Source organism: Crassostrea angulata, chromosome 4 (assembly GCF_025612915.1).
Source record: "Crassostrea angulata isolate pt1a10 chromosome 4, ASM2561291v2, whole genome shotgun sequence".
Classification (NCBI taxonomy): domain Eukaryota; kingdom Metazoa; phylum Mollusca; class Bivalvia; order Ostreida; family Ostreidae; genus Magallana; species Magallana angulata.
In genome coordinates this window covers 40,765,213-40,788,739 of record NC_069114.1, presented here as the reverse complement: position 1 = coordinate 40,788,739, position 23,527 = coordinate 40,765,213, and the positions used below count along the sequence as shown (strand labels likewise).

Below are 23,527 nucleotides of genomic sequence, written 5' to 3'. Positions count from 1 at the left end.
CGTTTAATGAATAACAAAATACATGTAGATATAGAATGTTTTAAAGTGCACTCGTTTATCACCGCTGCAACCCGAGTTCTATCCCCGCGATCGACATTAGTTGAATAGACATGCCGGTTGCCCGCTTGGACACGTGGGTTTACTCCGGGCACTCCAGCTTTCTTCCACATCGATGACCTCCTCGCATTAACATCCGTGCCAACGAAAGCTATTAATATAGGTTGTATAACTTGTTTATCAAACGTTTTTAAATAAAAAAAGGTTCAATCAGTTTACGAAAATGCTAATGTTAAAATCGTGTGTATTTAAAAATTGACTTTCCTATCCGATCTAGCAAAAGTATGATGTTCAGTGGGTCGCCCAATATTTATATGTTTGTCGTTCAAAACCTGGGATTTAAAAATATGAATGATCATTTATTCTGGGGTATCCATCACGTTAAAATTTCGCAGTGTCAGTTGACCAACAGAGGGGGGTAAGTTGCGTAACATTACGTACGTGTATATAGAATTTTGGGGTGGGTGACCTGCAGCAATTAGTGTGACTAGGGGTCCGCTAAATTGAAGTAATAGTCCGTTCTTTCAAACAGCAAAATTTTCTTGATAGAATAATTTAATTTCAAACAAATGAAAATTTGTTTTTAATTTAAATTAAAGGAACTTATTCTGCGTATTCATAACACAGTATTTACAAAATACATCCATAAAATTACCTTTTAATGATATACCGTACACTCGATTGAAATACAATTAACGAACAGACTATAATCAGGGTTAATCAGGAATGGAGAGAGTAATTGAAAACACAGCTAAAGTAAATTTTATATACACATCTAGTATTTGTACTTTTTAAAATGGTAAAAATGTGATTGTTTGAATGAATGTAAGTTTTGAATCATTATGGGAATCAAATGAACAAAGATGTGTGTTTGTGTGCATAAGTACAAAAAATCTTCTTTACACGATATGTGGTATATCATTTATTCCTCTAGCCATGTAAAAATTAAGAAAGTTTTAAATTTCAATTTTCTTAGAATTTTATATATTTTGATTTTGGAGAGAGAGAGAGAGAGAGAGAGAGAGAGAGAGAGAGAGTTGTCTCAACTTCTCACGGCACATGGTCAGAGCACGGGTGCTGTCACAGACAGGAAGTGTTATGTAATAGTTATACACACCCGTAAACACAGGGATAACTTTTCTATAAATTGTGCTGTACTTGTCATTTTCTATATACCTGCCTGAATCAAGCATTATTTTATCTCATGCAGTAAAGATAGAAGGCGCCTATGATCAGGGACTTTTATATCTACGTCCCTGGTATGATTTTTCTAAAAATGCCCGTTACGAAAACGTGTGCTATTATGTGCATTTCAATCAGAATGCCGTTACAGCTACATGTACTACATACTTTAGCAGTTCACATAAAACATTAGTTATTTGAAATGATAGAGAGAGGGGGGGGGGAGAGTCTCAACATTCAAAAAAATTCTTCACGGCACGTGGTCAGAGCACGGGTGCTGCCATGGTCAGGAAGTGTTATGTAATAGTTACACACCTGTAAACACAGGGATGACTGATTGTCAATGTACCTGTCTGAATTTTGCATTATTTGCTCGAAGTGAGTCTCTGGTCCATATCCTCCAACCACTAATATTACCAAGTAAATCTACTCTCTTGATCTCTCAAAACCTTTGATCCCTCGAGTAAAACTGCAGTCCCAGTTATTCATAATCTGTTGTTCTTTTACTCTCGATACTCCAAGTGGCCGGAATATGCAAGCGTTACCTAAGTTTAACACCTACTTTGTCATTTAAATGGCTCAAGGCATTAGACGCGGGACCCGTGTTACGGGATTTTCTTCAGGTAACACTTGTCCTGCAAGGTGATAATTGTCCATGATTGACCATACCGTTGCCTAGACTATAATTAACACCGATCGTCCTAAATGTACATATACTCGTATTTATTTAAAACAAGCGAGAGAGAGAGAGAGATAGAGAGAGAGAGAGAGAGAGGCCAGAAAATATTTAATGAGTTAAATAAGAGTAAGATTGAGGGAAAACATACATGTTGCGTTGATGCCTACGGTAGTGACCTTATAATAGTACATGGCGGAATATTTGTCTTCTTTAAATCTGTGGCATATTTTCAACTCATCATATGCAAAAAATAATACTTTAAAATATTACTAATTTTCAAGTACACGTATATGCATGATTTTGTAATACATTGCTATGTTTGGGACTCTTGAACAACATTAACAAAATACATGTGGCAATAGTTTTCTCGAAGTTTTTGTTAAAAACAATTCAAAGAGAAGAATGAATTTTCTTCTAATAATATTTATATCTAAATTCTATCAATAGTTAAAACAGCGCTTGTTTTCTCCTTCTTGGTTTAATCCCTAATACAGATAACACGCCTGTTACGGTGTCTTACACCATCGCGGTAAAATCGTGACCCCGCGATCACCGTGATGACGGTGTATCGCGGAAAAGATTAAAACACCATCACGGTGTCGCGGGAAAATACGGGATCCGCGTTGGCTGTAGTGTACTGTATACAGTTTTTTTTCGTCCCTTGTAATTTTCATCCTTCTGCACTTGCAAACAGTTTCGTCTTGTCTTGAATTCACCCAGACACAGTTTGGTTTAAAGAGAGATAATTTGAAACATTGGAATTTGCTCGTTCTTAAATTGGCCTGCAGACACAGTAAAACAAAACGGGGGCAAATATTTTCCTTTATACAGTAATTGCTTTTCCATGTTATGGCATCACATTTTACTTTAGGTTTACATAGGTAAATCGTTTGTAAGTTTTCATTTTCTTTTGCAGAACAAAAGACAAGAAATCTTCACTGCAATAATAAAGAACAGACATATGGTTTCTTTACAAACACTGCAACAGTTGGATCTTAATGTGATTCTGGGGAAAACAGAGGGCTATGTGGCTCAGGACCTGGAGAATCTGGTCAGCCGAGCCATCCACTCGCATACCATCCAACAAGGTAAAGAGTTAAACTTTTTTATTGTACCCAGCTATCAATGTAAATCTATCAGACAGCAACTAGCTGTTCTTATGAAGTATAAAATGCTTTCCTTGTTGTTTCATGTGGGTATGAATGTTGGAAGCACTGCAAAAAAAATAACGTCACAGGATATCTGTGACTATAATTTACCCTTGAGTACTGTATATATGTTTAATCGATGATCTTTGTATCATCCATCATCAAGATATCTTTAGCTCTTTGGAGGTAACACATGGTCCCTGAAAACATACTACAGTAAAACTCGTTTAGTACAAACACGGATATTGCGAATTCATGGATATAGCGAAGTCATCTTGGATCCCCAGCTATGTAAATTTAATGAATTTCTTATACAGTTATAATGAATTACAGATATAACGAAGTAATTTCTTAGGTCCCAGTGACTTCGTTATAACCGAGTTTTGCTGTATTCAAAACACTGCTTGCTAACAAGGATCTTTGTCCTGACATTTTCCTCTCTGGATTTGGAATTCATATATCCTGCAGTCTCTTCTTGCTCTTTACATCTTCAGAGATGTTTTTGGTGTTATGAAGAAAAACATACAGGTATCAGATAGTCTGGAATTTTTCTTTTTTTGCTGGAAAGTGGGTAGCATGCATTCTTTATCATCGAGATTTGGAGCTTTCCTGTGATGGTTTATGGTTTTGTCACTCCCATGGATTTGTTTACCCTTTTCTTCTCTTCCTCCTAGGTCCACTATTTTGTTTCCCTGTTGGGTCACTCTCCTGTCCTGGTTGATCACAACTGATTTTAAGCACCTGAAGTTTCATTTGTAGATGAAGTTCTTTTGTGTATTATACCGATCAGATGAATTGCCATCAGACTGTTTATGCATGTACTTATCAATAATTGTTTTAATTTATTTTCTTGTATTCCTTCTTCTAAGGATGTCACTAGTAATTACTACTAGTTTTTAAGCTTCTTTTTTTTTTTTTTTTTTTTTTTAGAAATTTTTGTTCTCAATGTCTTAATAGTTAATAGAGTCTTAATAGAGTCTTAATAGAATTGAATTGAATAATAGTGGAATGGAATAACTTTAACTTGGCTGCTGGCGATGTCTTACCAATATTTTCATGTTGTCAAAATATTCTGAAAAATTGAAAATGCATGTACTTATCGATAATTGTTTTCATTTATTTTCTTGTATTCCTTCTTCTATGGATGTCACTAGTAATTACTACTAGTTTTTAAGCTTCTTTTTTTTTTTTTAAAGAAATTTTTGTTCTCAGTGTCTTAATAGTTAATAGAGTCCTAAAAGAGTCTTAATAGAATTGAATTGAATAATAATGGAATGGAACAACTTTAACTTGGCTGCTGGCGATGTCATACCAATATTTTCATGTCATCAAAATATTTTGAAAAATTGAAAATACCAGTCGAGACCTGTTTATTTTCTTGTTCCTTTATTACCCTATGAATTCTGTTTTGAGGAAAACATTTAACTTTATTAGTTTGCCATTCTATAATAAATCATTAACATACTGTTGAATCACTTAGATGACCATTAAAGCCCTTGGTCATCTTATATATTCAGCTCTCAGACTGAAAGAATATGATAAAAATAATACAATACTGTAGATTGGCAAATAATGATGATGGTTTTAATTTCACTATGTTTGCGATTTAATATTTTCCCGCAAAATTAAACCCATCATGATTACTACATGTATCATTAGTTTTCAAAAATGTTTCAATACTTATATTCTGATCAATTGATTTTTAAGCAGCATGAAATATTTAAAATCAACGTGATTGGTACTTTAATAGAAATCGTGAAATTTTATCACCGTGGAATTATAACGACTTACAGTAGTCACTAGAATGGTATCACATTATGATAATAGAAGAATGCATTGCTTACAATTTAGAGTTATGTCCCATGACACTTTACCTGCTGATGTGGTTCTACTTGTGTCAATTGGTAATTTATAAGATGGAAGACAATGCAATTAGTACAATTATATACCTCTGCATGATAAAGCACAGTATCAAGGAAAAGAAAAACTAGAACCCTAAAAAATGATACATGTACTAAATGTAAGTTTATATGTGATTCCACCTATTAAATATTATCGATCAAATGATGGAAGATAATAAAAGAAAGTAAATTTCTCACACATTGACATTCAGATATAATCCATGAAAGGCAGATAACTGGATAAAGATCTTTGATTTTCATCAACATCAAATACAAAGCAACTAATTACTACTCCGTTCCTACAGAATCTTGATAAAGTTCAGATCATACACGTGAAAATTGAAACCGTTCCAAAAACTACTGTTGATCTTGTTGAAAGGTTTTCTAGGGGTATTTTTGATGCTGTTTGTGAGTTATCATTTGTCAAAACAAATTGTTGTGAACTAATTGGCAATTCTATATTGAATGCTTTAATTTCTATCATTTATTTTTTGAGACATAACGACAATCAAAAGAAAATTATATTGGATCAAAAGATTAATTTTTATTGAATAATATATGTAAGACATGCCATGGTTTTACATGTATCTATTGGGTGCTGAATCGTTGGTACATAAAAAGAGGTCAAAGCACACTGTCAGCTTATATTGGTAATGTTTTGTGGACATTTTCAGTGAGTAGGTTAGAAGCTGACAGCAACAGACCTCAAGATCAGAGGCCACACAGGGGTTATATATAGCAGGTGCTACAGCTTGGCTCCTCAACGTTGTGAACAGAATCTGCATATCGTTTCATTTAATTACAATGTTTTACAGACCATAAGATATCTTAATTATTTTCTTTTCAATAACGATATGGATGAAAAACTAATTAATTTTATTGCTTACATCTGAGTTTTTTGGGTGTTTTAAGTGAATTTCTGTATCCACTTTTGTACAGTTTCTGCTGTAGGATGAAGGAGCTGAGTTATCTGTACTTTAAGTAATGCTCTGCTCACACATGTGGAGCTCATGTAGAGCATATGATTTTGAGTACCATGATTACTGATTATTTTTGTCAAGAGCTGAGAGGAAGAGAACACAAACAGATGTGCTTCTCCAAAAATAAGCGCTCTTGTCTAAGAGATTTCATTGCCAGATATTTAATGCATTGGAAAAATTTCATATCTAAAATTACATGTTGATTACTATAATTAATATATTACACAAATATACATGCTTAAACACATGCATCTTTTGAGGGTACATACAATGTACTTTAATTTGTGTAGTGTTTTTGAATAGCTCTGTACTGCATGCATGGTCATGAAGACCTGAAGGTAGGACTAGTATTTCAAATTTATTTTAATTTAAAAATATTGGCAACAAATGGTTTAAAAGTTAAAAGTAAATTTCAGATTTTGAAATTTGAAATTTCAATTCTAAGTCATATGGAAAAAATTTGTATGAAATGTCTATCAATGGATATATAAATAAATTATTCAATCTTTTAAATAAAAAAAAAAGTTACTTGGGAATACTCTATTGGCCTGTCCCCTCAGGCACTATAGGATGAGTTGCGATGTATAAGTGTCTTAGCTAGTTGTAAATGAATACATATATGTAGCCTCAAGAACAATTTTAGTCAGATTTATGTAGACTCATCGATGCATGTTAGACTCATGGATGTATGTATGCATTCAGCATGCGTAAAGGTGGTATGAGACACCTCCATATTGTGACATACTTCCTATCGAAATAAACAAATTAATCAAGTATTCTTTTATATAAAGAAAAATTTCCATATTGTTACTTTAGTACGAATCTGTGAGTCATAAGTTCGAATCCTGCTGAGGCTTTTATAATTTTTACCTTTCGAAAAAATTTTAAAACATACTTTTTGGTCAAATATAAAATTTGAAAGATTTAACTAAACCATACAGCCATATTTTTGGTCATCAGAGTTCCTTCATCCTCATAACATTAGGGATCCTATGTCCACTCAAAGCAATGAGTAGACACAGATCCCTGATTTTGTGAAGATCAATTCCTTATAAGTAGGTTTTACCGTAGTCACCGATGTCTACTTTCATTTTCCTATTTGTTTGTTAGACAGGAGCCCTGAGCAGTCAGCGGACAGACCTCAGCCAGAGATGATTCTGACACAGGCTGACTTTGATGAGGCCATGAATGGGTTTACTCCAGCATCCATCAGAAATGTACCGCTTCACCAGGCAGGGGAACTCGGCTGGGATGATGTGGGTGGGCTCACTGATGTCAAAAACACTCTGAAGGAGACACTCATGTGGCCGTCAAAGGTTCACTCCGATATTTAATTTATGTAATTTTTCTTGATTTTTGCTCTCAAATGAATACTGGTACATTTATATTCATGGAAAAACCTCATGTAGCTGTCAAAGACTTTCACTGTAGTAATTTCTTAGTTCTGCTCTACTTTTTCTACTCTCTGATGAAAATATATGAAGCTTAATTACGTTATAGATATATGAGCTATTTCCAATTACGATTAAAAGATCTAAAATTAATGACTCTTGGATCTGACCATATTTATTTTTATTTTATTGGGAAATGATAGTAGCATCTTGTTTATGGCAGATGCTGAATCATGAATTAAATATTCAAGACTTAAACTGTAAATAAAATTTGCATTTTAAAAATGACTCAATACTCTGAACGATACATGTAAACACAAGTGTGAGACATGAACAGATTCTAACTGTTGGACATTTTCAGTACCCCATGTTGTTCTCCTCCTGCCCCCTGAGACTTAGGTCTGGGATACTGCTGTACGGAGCCCCAGGGACAGGAAAGACGTTGTTAGCAGGCGTGGTAGCCAGAGAATGTGGGCTCAACTTCATCAGCATAAAGGTTAATAAAAGATAAATATATATCTTGTTTTATGAATCATGTGATGATATCTGAAGCTAAATATTTCAGCTGAAATTTTTATCTTTTTACTTGTAAAACATGACACTATTAAGGGTTGAACTAAAATGAATTTGGATTCTAGTTTTTATTGATACTCTGGGTGTGCTAAGTTTTGATTCCTGTTACGGTATATAACTGTAAGTAAAGGTACAAGCAGTATTTAGACATTTCAGTTTACAGGAGTTTTCCGAGTAAAAGACTTTCCTCTTTATAGTGTAGCAATAATGAATCAAATATTTGAGAATGAAAATTAATGTGTGGTTTTTAATAATTTTGTTAGGGACCAGAGCTTCTCAGTAAATACATTGGAGCAAGTGAACAGGCTGTCAGGGACAACTTTGTTAGGTAGGTTAAAATAGAGTTATCTCTCTTTTCTCATACTCTTAGGATAATCACTTTACTGATAACCATTAAATTTTATTTTCTCTCTTTCTAGAGCTCAAAGTGCCAAGCCCTGTGTTCTATTCTTTGATGAGTTTGATTCCCTGGCTCCAAGGTATACGAATGAAATGAACATACAGCAATCAATCCGCTTCTTGATAAATCAAAATACATACATATAAATGTGGAATACACTGGCATGTTAAGGCTTCCCAATTGATTTTACAGCAATATGATGAAAGTCACTTGTCTGTACTTTATATGATATGACATCATAATTAACTTTGACGTTACAATCTGCATTTCTGTCAATATATCTCAGGAAATGTATCTTAGTGTTAAAAGTGAATTACAGGTATATCAAACCAGTAATAAAACTGCATATTTCGTTTACATAGATGCTGCCGTTAATCCTAGACGTATGGAATTCATTCCTACTAAAAACCAGTATCAAATATTCGGCAGTTTTAAAGCTTTGTTTTAAAGTAAAAGGCTATTTATAAACTAATGGTTTGGATACTCCCTGCTACGTGTAAACAACTGAATAAAGAAATTTCAATGGATGTGAAAACCAGCTTGGCACAGGTTAAAGATCAACACAATTTTACAATATTTTACGTAAAATTGGTAGAGATTAAAAGTACCAATGTGAATCGTACTTGGGAAATCTACGGATTTACCCCAATTTTTGGAATGTTTTAACAATATCTTTCATAAACGAAATATTTAATTGAAGCCCAAGGAAGAACTTCAAAGTATATGACTTAACAGAGGATTTTTCTTAAAAATATTTTTGATTTAATGTCATTAATCTCCTGCGCCGATGCAGTTTAAATAGATCATTTGCAATACGCGGATTTACCCGTCACGTGATTACAAAGTACATATGATGTCACAAAAATGCATCAAATATAATAATGTTTAACATGGGTGTCAATAAATGTAACACAGATTTTAAGAAATACTACCGGTCAAAGTATTTTTGCGATGATTCAAATTATATCGTTTTCCAGTCGTATTTAAGCACAGGGACGCCTTAACATTGCTGCGTATTCTTTGATTTGCGGGTTCAATTTTCATGAATTGTAAACATTTTACAGATTCTTGGGTAATTTTTCTGTAATACATACTTGTGTATGCTGGATTGAATAAGAAATTATGATATATTTCATAATTTGTCAAAGATGTACCGGTAATTGGAATTCATTGGTACCATCTATGAAAATATTCTGATGAAAGCATCAAAGTTAAGAATACTTGTAATTGAAAGTTGGATCTTGAATAAATATAGCTCATCCTAATCTTATAGGCGTGGCCATGACAACACGGGTGTGACAGACCGGGTTGTGAATCAGCTGCTGACACAGCTAGACGGGGTGGAAGGACTGGAGGGTAGGTCAAACTGGAACCTGATGACCCGAAATTGAAGTCAAAGAATTATTTAAGGATATTAAAATGGAACTAAGATTGAAGAAAATGCAAACTGTGGTTATATATTATGATATAAGTATTATAGTAATATAATATTAGTATTTCTAAATCATTGAAGAGGAACTTCTCGAAGAAAAGATCCACGTACATGTACCGGTGTAATATAATATTTTGATACCGCGAAATATTGAACCCGGGTTCAATATATTATGCGATATTATGAACCCGGGTTCAAAATATCGCTGCGATATATTGAACCCCCCCCATAAAATATTGAACCCCGGGTTCAAAATATTATGGCTGCGATATATTGAACCCCCTACCTATTTCCAATTCCCTTTGGAGAGGAGGTTCAAAATATTATGGCTGCGATATTTTGAACCCCCTACCTATTTCCAATTCCCATTGGAGAGGGGGTTCAAAATATTATGGCCGCGATATTTTGAATCCCCCTCTATTTTTTTTGCTATTGGAGAGGGGGTTCAAAATATTATTGTTTCCAATTCCCTTTGGAAAGGGGGTTCAAAATATTATGTCCGCGATATTTTGAACCCCCCTCAATTTTTTCATTGCTATTGGAGAAGGGGTTCAAATATTTCCTTTGGAGAGGGGGTTTAAAATATTATGGCTGCAATATATTGAACCCCCTACCTATTTCCTATTCCCATTGGAGAGGGGATTCAAAATATTATGGCCGCGATATATTTAACCCCCCTCAATTTTTCCAATTTTCTTTGGAGAGGGGGTTAAAATATTATGGCCGCGATTTATTGAACCCCCTACTGTTTCCAATTTCCTTTGGAGAGGGGGTTCAAATATTCCCTTTGGAGAGGGGGTTCAAAATATTATGGCTGCAATATATTGAACCCCCTACCTATTTCCAATTCCTATTGGAGAGGGGATTCAAAATATTATTGCCGCGATATATTGAACCCCACTCAATTTTTCCAATTTTCTTTGGAGAGGGGGTTCAAAATATTATGGCTGCGATATATTGAACCCCCTACCTATTTCTAATTCCCTTTGGAGAGGGGGTTCAAAATATTATGGCTGCGATGTTTTGAACCCCCTACCTATTTCCAATTCCCATTGGAGAGGGGTTTCAAAATATTATGGCCGCGATATTTTGAACCCCCCTCCATTTTTTATTGTTATTGGAGAGGGGGCTCAAAATATTATGTCTGCGGTATATTGAACCCCCTACCTATTTCCAATTCCCATTAGAGAGGGGGTTCAAAATATTATGGCTGCGATATATTGAACCCCCTACTGTTTCCAATTCCCTTTGGAGAGGGGGTTCAAAATATTATGGCTGCAATATATTGAACCCCCTACCTATTTCCAATTCCCATTGGAGAAGGGGTTCAAAATATTATGAATGCAATATTTTGAATCCCTCTCTATTTTTTTTTGCTATTGGAGAGGGGGTTCAAAATATTATTGTTTCCAATACCCTTTGGAGAGGGGGTTCAAAATATTATGGCTGCAATATATTGAACCCCCTACCTTTTTCCAATTCCTATTAGAGAGGGGATTCAAAATTTTATGGCTGCGATATATTGAACCCCCCTCAATCTTTTATTGTTATTGGAATGGGGGCTCAAAATATTATGGCTGCAATATATTGAACCCCCTACCTATTTCCAATTCCTAATGGAGAGGGGATTCAAAATATTATGGCCGCGATATATTGAACCCCCCCTCAATTTTTCCAATTTTCTTTGAAGAGGGGGTTCAAAATATTATGGCTGCAATATATTGAACCCCCTACCTTTTTCCAATTCCCTTTGGAGAGGGGGTTCAAAATATTATGGCTGCGATTTTTTGAACCCCCCTCCATTTTTTATTGTTATTGGAGAGGGGGCTCAAAATATTATGGCTGCGATATTTTGAACCCCCTACCTATTTCCAATTCCCATTGGAGAGGGGGTTCAAAATATTATGGCTGCAATATTTTGAATCCCCCTTTTTTTTTTTTGCTATTGGAGAGAGGGTTCAAAATATTATTGTTTCAAATTCCCTTTGGAGAGGGGGTTCAAAATATTATGGCTGCGATATATTAAACCCCTTACCTATTTCCAATTCCCATTGGAGAAGGGGTTCAAAATATTATGGCTGCGATATTTTGAACCCCCTACGTATTTCCAATTCCCATTGGAGAGAGGGATCAAAATATTATGGCTGCGGTATATTGAACCCCCTCCTGTTTCCAATTTCCTTTGGAGAGGGGGTTCAAAATATTATGGCTGCGATATTTTGAACCCCCTCTCCAATGGGAATTGAAAATAGATAAAGGGTTCAATATATTGCAGCCATAATATTTTGATCCCCCTCTCCAATAGGAATGAAAAATTAGGGGGGGGGGGGGTGTCAAAATATCGCGGTCATAATATTTTGAACCCCCTCTCCAATGGGAATTGGAAATAGGTTTGGGGTTCAATATATCGCGGCCATAATATTTTGAACCCCCTCTCCAATAGCAATGAAAAATAGAGGGGGGTTCAAAATATAGCGGCCATAATATTTTGAACCCCCTCTCCAATGGGCATTGGAAAAAGGTAGGGGGTTCAATATATTGCGTTCATAATATTTTGAACCCCCTCTCCAATAGCAATGAAAAATAGAGGGGGGTTCAAAATATCGCGGCCATAATATTTGAACCCCCTCTCCAATGGGAATTGGAAAAAGGTAGGGGGTTCAAAATATTGCGTTCATAATATTTTGAACCCCCTCTCCAATAGCAATGAAAATTAGAGGGGGGTTCAAAATATCGCGGCCGTAATATTTTGAACCCCCTATCCAATGGGAATTGGAAAACGGTAGGGGGTTCAATATATCGCAGCCATAATATTTTGAACCCCCTCTCCAATACCAATGAAATATAGAGGGGGGTTCAAAATATCGCGGCCATAATATTTTAAACCCCTCTCCAAGGGGAATTGGAAAAAAAGAGGGGGGTTCAAACTATCGCGGCAAAAATATTTTGAACCCTCTCTCCAATAGCAATGAAAAATAGAGGGGGGTTCAAAATATCGCGGCCATAAAATATTGAACCTGGGTTCAATATTTTAGGGGGGGGTTCAATATATCGCAGCGATATTTTGAACCCGGGTTCAATATATCGTGGGGTTCAAAATATTATATGACACCGGTACATATTTTCAGGACTATCAAATTTTGTCTTCTATTGAACAAAATTGAAATGCAAGCATAAGGACCTGTTATGTCATGCCTAGGTGTGTTATATATTGGTAATTTGTATACGTGTATGTTGTATATATGATGTTCTCCATGTATTGTACATGTAGGTGTGTACGTACTGGCTGCCACCAGTCGACCAGATTTGATAGACCCAGCTCTGCTTCGTCCAGGGAGATTAGATAAATGTCTCCAGTGTCAGCTCCCCAACAAGGTGAGATAGAAGGAAACTTGTAGGAGTAGCTGTTCTTTGACTTTTCTCTATATGTCCATTTAATAATTCAACTATAACGGTACTAGTAATTACAGAAACAAGCAAGGTCATGATTAGACAGCACTGACTCAAAAAAATGTTTCATGAATATGTATAGTTTCTGAATTTAAAATATTTTTCTAAGCACAAAATTTTTGTTTTATTTTCGCAGGAGGAAAGATTAAAAATCTTTGAAGCTCTCACCAAGAAAATGTCATTAGGGAAAACTGTAGACTTAGAATATTTTGCAAGAAAATGTGAACATTTCTCTGGAGCAGATATCAAAGCTTTGTTATATAATGCTCAGCTAGAGTCTATCCATGAATTCACAGGAAAAGTGCTCAAGGGAGAAGACTCTGGTTTCCCAATGTTTTCAAATGATGGAATGAGGCAGCAAAGTGCTAAGAGTAGAAGATCAAGAAGTCAAAAACTCCTCAGAGTGGAAACAGTGCCTCCAAAAGTTTCCACCAATAAGAAGATTGCTCATATTCCCAAGCTGAAGGATGGCCCATCTCCTGTGATGGAGGAAATGGAAGAGAAACTCTCCAGTCAGGTGAGGGGAAAATGGTCAATATATCAATTGTGGAACCTTTATATGCATTTTAAGATTTTGATACATGTATTTACAGTAAATGGTCTGACCGAATCTGGTCTTATATCATCTTTTTGATTTAGTATAAACAATGAAAATTGAATTGAAATAAAATTTGTAAATTAAATCTAATGTGATTCTTTAGTTTTTACCTAGTTTCTGTGTTAAATAAGGGTTTTTCCAACGGAAAAATCCGGTTATTGAAATGGTGAAAATGGCGGGCGGGCGGCTGCCAAAAGGGTACCCTCATTGTACGGATAACTCCTCCTACAGTTTTCAAGATAGGAAGTTGTTCTTTTGCAGATCAATTGTACATATATCAGAGGTGTGCATATTGCAAGGATTTTGATTTCCGATAATTTATCGAAAAAATACCAGGTTTTGAACTTAGTCATTTTTTTGCAAAATTTTGCATATACATGTAGGGTACCCTCATTGTACGGATAACTCTTCCTACAGTTTTAAAGATAAGAAGTTGGTCTTTTGCAGATCAATTGTACATATATCAGAGGTGTGCATATTGCTAGGATTTTGATTTCTGATAATTTATGAAAAAAATACCAGCTTTTGAACTTAGTCATTTTTCGGCAAAATGTTGCATATAGGGTACTCCATTTCACTGGATACGTGTTGATAGGATTATGGATACCGTTCACATAAAAGAAAACCCGGTTTGCTGTCACATTGACAGCTTTTCTCTTGTTTGTAACTTTTTTTATGAATGATGCAGGTAGAACAGATCCGAGGCAGGCTGAGGGTTAATAAAGCCACGGAACATGTGTCCACAGTAGATTCCATGTTCTCCCCAGTAACAACATGTAAAGGTCAGCTGATCCAGATCAACCAATCACATTTACTGGCAGCCCTCAAGAAAACCCACCCATCAGTCACTGAAAAAGAAAGAATGAAATTCAAGCGAATGTAAGCATAAATTGATTTACATATAGGTTTTTTAAAGGTGTAAAAATATAGGGTCAAGTTTATTTCAAACAATGTTGGAAAGCTGTTCAAAAACTCAAAGACAATACACATACAAAATATCCTTCATTGTTGTGTAAAAGGACTATGTGCAGTTTTATGCATTTTTTGCCCCCAAAATCAAAGTTTTTGAAAGAGCTGTAAAAATAAGGTGAAAGATAGTTAAAATCATATTGAAAATAAAGGTGTAAAAGGTTATCCCCATAGTGATGTCATATTGTTGAAATGATGTCATGAAGATTGCATTATTTTGATAAATTGATGTTTTGTAGCAAAATATGGGTGTTTTCCGATGGTTTTTTGACTGGGAAACATCGAGCGCAGGCTTGCTCAAGTACCATTTAATAGTATAATGTGTATAACTATCTGAAGAAAAACATATGATAAAATCGCACTTGAGCAGACCTGCGCTCTATACTTTTGAATGCAAAATATAGAGCAAAAATGAGAATATTTTCATTTGTTTGCAAATTTGCGGGAATTAGGCATTTAGGTGACGTCATAGATAAACAACGAATGAGCAATGATGACTAAAATCAAGATTAAAATTATAGGCATCCTCTATACAATGATTTGTGAAGATTTGATTTTTAAGGCGTCGAGCTAATGCTCGGCAGCCTTCTAGCGATCGTCTGGATTGGCAATCGTCCAAAAATTCATGCACTGCACCGCCTTTTTAATGCGCATAAAAAATAAGTTCCTTGAAGTATTAAACGTATTACAAGATTTGTATTCCTTTTATTCAACTAAATTGTGTACAAAAAACCAACTTTGCCTCCCTGGTTATTGACAACTCATTACATATGCTTAATCAAGAAATGGCGGATGAATACAATAAGGTGCAATGTAAACATTCACTAAAATATTATTTAAGTTTATCGCTTACATTTTGATTGGAGACTGTGCCCGATAGAAATAAAATTTGATATGTAAATGTATTTGTTATCGGGCATGGTCTCCAAAATAATTGTAAGCGATAAACTTATCTATAGATTTTGTTGCAATTAATAAACACGATAATGCAGTTGGTTTGGTCGAGCATTTTAGATAGCACGTGTTGTGGATTTGTTTGTAAACAACCATAGCATAGGTAATCTTGTTTCAAACGGGAATTGAAATAAATAAAAGTATGTTTTATTATTATAATTAGGGACACACTGTTAATGTATGAGCCTGTGAAATGTGCAAAGACTTGTTAAAGAAGAAAGAAAATAATAATTTTTTTCAACTTTGAAATTTCTTCGATTTTTGTAACCATGATGAGTTACTGTATTATAAACTCATCACTACCTATTTTATAACGAAATATACTGATCATTGTTTTTGAAACAGCACAAAACGTTATTTATTTCCTTTTTTATTCTAATATTATTTGATAAACGACTATATATATTAGTACAGAAATTTAAATTATTGATATCATTCTATATTAAAGAAAATGTCAGCTCGACGTCTTTGTGGCCGTTCCGGCCTTTGATTATACGATACTATTTGAAAATTGGTTGAAATCGGGGGCAGATATTTGACCATACCGCACAGTAAACTTCACAATAATATGTTGCTAATCTTTCATGGTGCTAATCCGCTGTGTCCTTGATGATAAGTGGATAAAAGTCACTGACTCCTCCTGGATGAGACACCAATCTATCACAAATTAACAGCCCCCCCCCCCCCCACCCCACCCCACCCCACCCCACCCCCATCCAGTGTAAACAGGCACCAATTGCAGCTGGGTGAACTTAGACAATCTAGATGAAGTGCCTTGTCCAAGGACAAAATACACAACATCAAGTGCCCAAAGCAGGACTTGAAGCAAACTTTTGGTTAATGAACTAACACCAATGACCACTGAAATTTGTCGTAATTGTTGTAATGGTAAACTTTAAAATATTCAGCATGTTTTCCAAACAAGACAAGGACTGTAATTAATATAACTACAAATATGGCAAATATTACCTGTATGTACATTTATCCTCATCCTTGTTAAAAAAAAAAAAAACAAACAAAAAAAACCTTTAAGTAGAAAATTAACCATTAAAATTACTCTCTATTTTCATTGCATGTTTTCTGATTAAGTTGCAATGAAGAGGTCAGGATATATACAGTACAGTCAATTTTTTTTGGCGGTGCACAAATTTGATGGATTTTGGCCCACAATGTATACCAGTAATTTTTGCGGATATAATTCTGGTGAATCCTTTACCCTTCATTAAAAATCTACTAACAGTTGTTATAGCTGAGAAGTTAATGTACTGAGCAAAATCCTATGTCACCATTACAACGTGGTCAATTTTATGTATGACCCTGGCTTCACACACTTCAATATTTTCAACAGAAATAACTAAATAGTACCGGTACTTGATATATGCATGAAAAAAGTATACCTTTTTAATAATCAATTACATTGTTACTGAAGAAACCATTAATCAGACAGTTATCTGCACCTGAGTCTATAATGGATCACACGTCTTCTTAAACAACACAAGCTTAAACACCTCGTCACCGGGGCTAATTACTCACCTGAACAGGGAAAGGGATACAGTGTTTAAACAATTAACTTCTAATTTATAGCAATGTTTAGCTTTTATTTATTTACAGTAGTTTGAAATTGATTTTGAGTAAATGTACATTTTTATCTGTAACACTGTTATGCATGTAACAATTGTCATTTTGTATCATGCTCACAGCTTTAAAATATATGAAAATACAATCTCCAAAAATCTACAAAAGAGGACTTATATTTGGTGATTTTAATTTTGGTGGATTGTCAAAAATCACCAAAATAGGCCAAAATTATATCCTCGCCCCCCAAAAAACCAGCTATACGGTATATTTTGGGGTAATTAATCTGCATTAAGCTGTGGGATTCTAGACTTTTAGGCCAATTTGCAAATTTAAAAGAATTATAACCTGACATTATCTTCTCAATTCACATTCCTGTTTATACCCATCATTTCTTTGAAGATTGGTCGATTGATTGGCAAATCTTTTTATCATTGCACATTCTGCAGAAACGTTGCAGAAATTGGTTATCCGGTCCGGTTTTGTCGGTTTATTTACCGGATACAATGTTATCTTATGATTGTACTCGACTCCTTTGTTGTAGCAGTTTATTGTTAACAGATGAAAAACAGCAAGTCAAGTCAATTTCCTTGATAAATACATCAGCCACAAAGCCCAATTGATTCAAAAGCTTTTGCAGTGTTATATTTTTGACAGATTTTTCTATAACATGCCATTTCGGGGTCTTAGGTCGATTGTCAATTATTGATTTGGAGACACAATGAATTTCCTTTGATTGAAAAGAAAACCTTACATATCGTCCCAATTTAATGGATATGATTGAATATTTTATGATTGACTAAACTTTACAAATTCATCTAATTAACAAAAATGTTTTATAGATCCACCGGCTTCAATAGGGTATTTTCCCTCCAAAGGAGATTTTGAAAAGTGGCACAAAGGCTTTAATTCATCTTTTTCCATTAGGACTTGTGCTGTGTTGATAACAGTCAGGAGTTTGTAAAGAATGTCAAATAGAGTCAAAAATTAACCATTGGAAGCAATTGATAGGAGGGCTGGTTAAACAAATTCTGAAATGGGCTCATTCAGCCCCGCACAATACCTGCCGCATTTATGGTCTGAACGTTTTATTGTCAGTGTCAAAAAATCAAATATCTTTTTCTGAAGCAACTAATTACAGGCAAGATGCAACAAAAACTGAACACACCGCACTGCCTGTGATGAGAAGTCGGCATACAAAGGGAAGTCTAGGAGAAATCAGTGAAACATTGTGAAACTTCTATTACCGGTAGTCCTGTTATTGGCAAGAAAAATGCTTTCGTAACATGAATTGTCTCCCCTTTGTATGGTAAACATGTAGTTTGACAAATAGGATAAATGAAGTATTATAATTGAAACTGCTCATCTGGACTTGATATTTAAAAAGGGAGGAGATTCATTCAACTGCTTTGTGATTTGGACAGATTCAAATTCTGTATTTTTTAAATGAAAAACATTCTGATGGGGTTTTAGAGGCTATAGTTCTTCATTTGTATACCAAGACCCAGCAAATAACATTTTGCCAGTTAGAAAAAAACCCATCTTCTGTTCAAATTATGATTTTAATTTGTTTTCTATTTTCTATAAGCTATACACATATACACACCTATGAGGAAAATATTTCATTTTTTGTGTGCTTTTAATTTTAAAAATGCGCCTTGTTCTGCACAATAGTTTATTCGCTAGAAAATCATTTTGCACTGAAAGTAATTTCTTTCACTTCTCTCCTACCGTGCAGAGGGACTTTCTAGTGTCAAAAATCTTTGTTACTTTTGAATTTCTTCTGGTGCAGTAGATTGCATTTTGTTAAAGTAATTAAGTCTGTTAATTTTATTTTCTACATATTAATCATTTAGTGCTGACATAATTTTAAGTTGTCATATTTTCAATTTGATTTAATTTCATACTTTAAGAATAATTTTTAATGAGATTGTATTTATGGAAATCTTATAGGCTACTGTTAAAACTAATATAATAAATCTATTCTTTAATCTAACAGTTAAAAAATAAGCTTTAACAATAGAATTAACAGGGAATCATTGTCAAATTCACACTGTTCAATACTGCAGTGACCAATTAAAAAAAATGGATTTTCCTTTTTCTGAAATCCCATGTAAAGTGTCCTCTGGAAGGATTACTACACTTTTACAGTAGTACATAGGTACAGTTTATAGTAATACTCTATTGTGGTTTGACATTTGAACAACATTTAATTCTTCTGAAATTAAATGCAAACTGAGTTGAAGTGGTCAGAATCAAAATCAGAGAATCAAAGCTCCCTGTTTACTTCCTTTTGCTTTATTTTGAAAAATGATTTAAAACACCAATATGGGAAAATTGTATGTTTTCTGTAAAAATTTGCAAAAAATTAAGAATAAATTTTTGATTAAAAGATGGCTGTATGACCACACCTGTTTTAAGTGTTTGTATCACCAATAAAAATGAATAACGTACATGTATGTTGATTTCATGTTCGTCAGTACTACAGTCCATCATCAGTAGCATAGTACAGCAAAAAGAACCATTTTATAAGAAAACACCAATTAGTGGCCATGTAGTGAAAAAGGCGGGAAGAACACTCAAAAGTATATTTTACAAACCAAATGAAGTTTTTTCTCTGTTTCAATAATTAAATTTTGATTTATTATTTTTGTATAACTTTCTATCTATAAACAAGTTTACTTAGTTTGTGGCTTGTCTTTGATATGTAAATTTGAATTTACATTTTTATCAAAAGAAAAAAAATTGCATTCCAAAAACTTTTTGTTTAAATTTACAACAAGATTGTTAACATTAAAATTGTATCTTCTAATAATTACCGTAGGCAAATTTCATTTCAATGAATATCCTCCCTATATGTAAATACATGCATGTAAAAACCAAATAGTCAAATGTAAAAAAAAAAAAAAATAATGAAGGTTTTTAATGTACATGAATGCATGATGATGACAAAATTTCTATACAATAATGTAACTTTAAAACCATATTTGTATATATTCAAGCCAAACAGCATTGATAGTTAAAGTAAAATGTCGCACATGGACCGGCCATTTTGACCAGTGTCTTTAAAGTTATATTTATATCTGAGCTCATTCCCCTAAGCCCTGAACAGTGATTGTCTTGTTCTAATTGTCAACTTCACATTGTAATTGCGATCTCCTCAGCCCCCTCTCCACAGACAGACGGTGATTGCAATGTCCATTCAGGAGTCAGCTAAGCACCACTCCAAACCACCACAAGTAGACTTCATGTATTTCCCATAATTCCTGGCCCACCGCTAGACAGGGCTTCAGAGGAAAGAGAAAAACAATTGACCTTTATGTCAATGTTTGAGTTGCATTCACAGCGGGCTTTGAGCATTGAGAGGTCTTTTCTTCAGCTGATGAAGGAATTAAGCAGAGCAGGAAGTCTTTATTGAGACAGAAGCAATAGCCTCCGTATTCTGTCCAAGGGTTAACTTAATTAGTGCACAGTAATCTGTGGTATTCAGAAGTTATTCTGTAATAGCATTAGTTTAATATGAAGAAAAAGAGGAGAGAGAGAGAGAGAGAGAGAGAGAGAGAGAGAGAGAGAGAGAGAGAGAGAGAGATTCATTAATAAAGTACATCTAGTGGAATTCGTAAACTGTGATGTTAAAAAATTTTCTTCTACCATCTTAATGTTTCAATAGTTTTTATTTACATATTTTAGATAAGGTACCAGGTATTTGGGAATTTTGGGAATTGTGTAAAAATCATATTGCTAGTAGAATAGTGCTGTTTGCCTCACCCTTTATGTTTCCAAATATTCAGAATTATTCCAATTTATTCAAAATTGTTTTTATGATTTTTTCCCTGAAACGTTTTGACGGACCAACCTAAGCCGAACAATCCGGATACAAAGTACAAATGCATTCCAGAGGTATTTAGCTGGAATCTTCAACTTGGGTTTCCCCCAAAGATGAAATTTGCTGGCCATGCAGGGGATATTATTTTTGGAAAATAATGAATCCTCTATATATGTTAAAACTAAATATTATGTTATTGCGTTTTGAAACTATTTCCAAGTTGCTACATGTTGGACACGTGAGACACGTGGGCGATTTTCTTTATGTTTGTTTACTTCTGTTCTTGTTTCAAGACAATCACGCCTGTATCGCGGTGATACCATAGAATTTTAATAGTGTTATGAATCTGTTTTTTAAACATTAGTAAGAAATTCTATTCAAATTTAAATGGATCAATGGGAAAGGTATTTACTCCTTAGTCAATCATTTCAGAAAATTACCGTTTGATTCCGGCGAATTGCAGATGAAAATAAAGATACAAGATGAAATAGAAATTATCATTACAAACGGAATGGGATGATACTTAGGAAAAAAAACTTTATCATGGTATTTAAAAAAAAATAGGCTGAAGAAGACGCTTTTTGCTTGAATTAATAAGTATACATGCAGTGTAAATAATGATATTTTTTATGTTTGATGCGAAGAATTTCTTTTAAGGAGGATAGATGGTCAACAAATTACCCATTAGAGCTACCTTAAAATTTAAAGTATGATATTTTTTGTCATAAACTAAAATAAATGAAGAAAAAAATCAAAATATTGTAGCTACATTTTCCTGTATCATTATACAGCGCTCTTCATCTCAATGAGATTCATAAAGTCCAAAAATGGTCACCACCTCCCAACTATCTTAATGCTGCGTCTCTAAAAAAAATGAGATTATGGGTTGACGCTTGAGTATGTTAATGTATTTTATTTCCCATCAGCGCATAAAAAAAGATGAAAACAATGGAGACATGGCTAGATTGTCATGTGTCATTCAGCTGAGGGAGATAAGACATTTAGGAGGGGATGATATCAATGGGGATATCAGTTTTTGACAGCAGCTTAATAAGGGAAAGCACGAGAAAAATATTGTAACATTAATTAATGACCAGAGATTCCCTTGAACATTGCATTTCTTTTTTAACATTATTGATAGTTAAGAGTGTAACGTTTAAACTTCGAATGATTCGAAGTTTTCTCATCATTGTAAATGCCGTAAGGCCACGGTAAATATCATCTCTGTTTTACGTCCGTCAATTCTTCGATAAGGTACATTTTTCTATAAAGAATGATGCAACAAAACAGGCATCTAAATGAAAACATAAGCTGTTGTGTAATGTTATTCTTTTTAAGGTACATAAACTTATGTTGTTTTTTAAAAGTAAAGTACGCTCTTTCGAATTTTTGAAATATTTGCACCATATTTCCAACCTAGTCAAGTTTTCAGTGCTCGAATAAACATTTGAAGGACTTATAACTTATCATTTCTTCAGGCATTAAATAAATCAAGTGTCTCAAATTATTTAGCAAACTACTAGTATATAGAGATATACAATTAAAAATGGATAAACTTGTGTTTGTTTCATATAAAACCAACAAATTTATATATTGTGGCCTTACCGAGAATTCTTAAAAATGAGTCAACAACAGTTAGCATACAGTATCTGATCCGAAACAGAATTTTAATTATTATTAGCTGGTCAACTGATTCTGGTTATTGACACCATATGATCACTCGCTTGTATACAGTGTGTATCTATTAACAATTTCTTTACTTTTCAATGCATAGAATATCAGAAAATAATGAATTTTATCACTAGTTTTTATGCTAACAGTTACAATAGTTTTGTCTTCACGTAAAACTTAGATCTAGACCTCTGCAATTGTAGTGTAATTGAAATATAATTTTGATTTTAGTTACGAGAACTTTACGTCTACCAGAGGAGGTGACTTTGGAACATCAGTGGAGCAAACTGTCGGCAGTAGGCAGACCTTAGCCTAGCCATGTCAAAGCTAAAGACTAACCGTGGTTTATTTGTGAGGAATATAGGAACGGCGAACTGTGATATCAAAAATCCCAGAAATCCATGTTTCTTGGACTTAAGGATCGTGCGTATTTTGATCCGTGTCGATTTTGAATTTGTGAAGTAAATGTATGAAAAACAGAATTGCATTTGCTATTTTTCCATTTGATACCTCTAGGATTGCTGTAGTGCATCAATATTGGTACTGTAGAATCATTTTTATTCGTGAGGTTCAATGTTTGTTGGTAGGCAAAATTTTCCTGGTTCGGCGGGATGTAATGTCGTCAATAGCAAGTTCTATTTTGTAAAAATTACTAAACAAATGCGTTAAATATACATTCGTGGGGATGTAAATTCGTGTGCAAGGGCTACCAACGAAAACAAAGAATATTGGTCTCCCACG

The 23,527-nt window shown here is 34.2% G+C and overlaps 1 protein-coding gene across 2 annotated transcripts in view; it reads left to right on the top strand.

Moving 5' to 3' along the window:
* LOC128180218 (peroxisomal ATPase PEX1-like) overlaps positions 1–23,268 on the top strand; it is a 35,731-nt gene extending 12,463 nt beyond the window's left edge. The window contains exons 11-20 of one of the 2 annotated variants that reach the window (XM_052848145.1): positions 2,835–3,006; positions 7,058–7,263; positions 7,700–7,834; positions 8,175–8,239; positions 8,331–8,390; positions 9,585–9,667; positions 13,015–13,118; positions 13,330–13,710; positions 14,480–14,670; positions 23,018–23,268. In XM_052848145.1, coding sequence (XP_052704105.1) covers positions 2,835–3,006; positions 7,058–7,263; positions 7,700–7,834; positions 8,175–8,239; positions 8,331–8,390; positions 9,585–9,667; positions 13,015–13,118; positions 13,330–13,710; positions 14,480–14,670; positions 23,018–23,102 — 1,482 coding nt within the window. In that variant the 3' untranslated portion in view covers positions 23,103–23,268. Of the gene's footprint in view, positions 1–2,834; positions 3,007–7,057; positions 7,264–7,699; positions 7,835–8,174; positions 8,240–8,330; positions 8,391–9,584; positions 9,668–13,014; positions 13,119–13,329; positions 13,711–14,479; positions 14,671–23,017 lie in introns of those variants that run through there. The other variant, XM_052848146.1, reaches the window with a different exon arrangement.
* Positions 23,269–23,527: the final 259 nt, after the last annotated feature.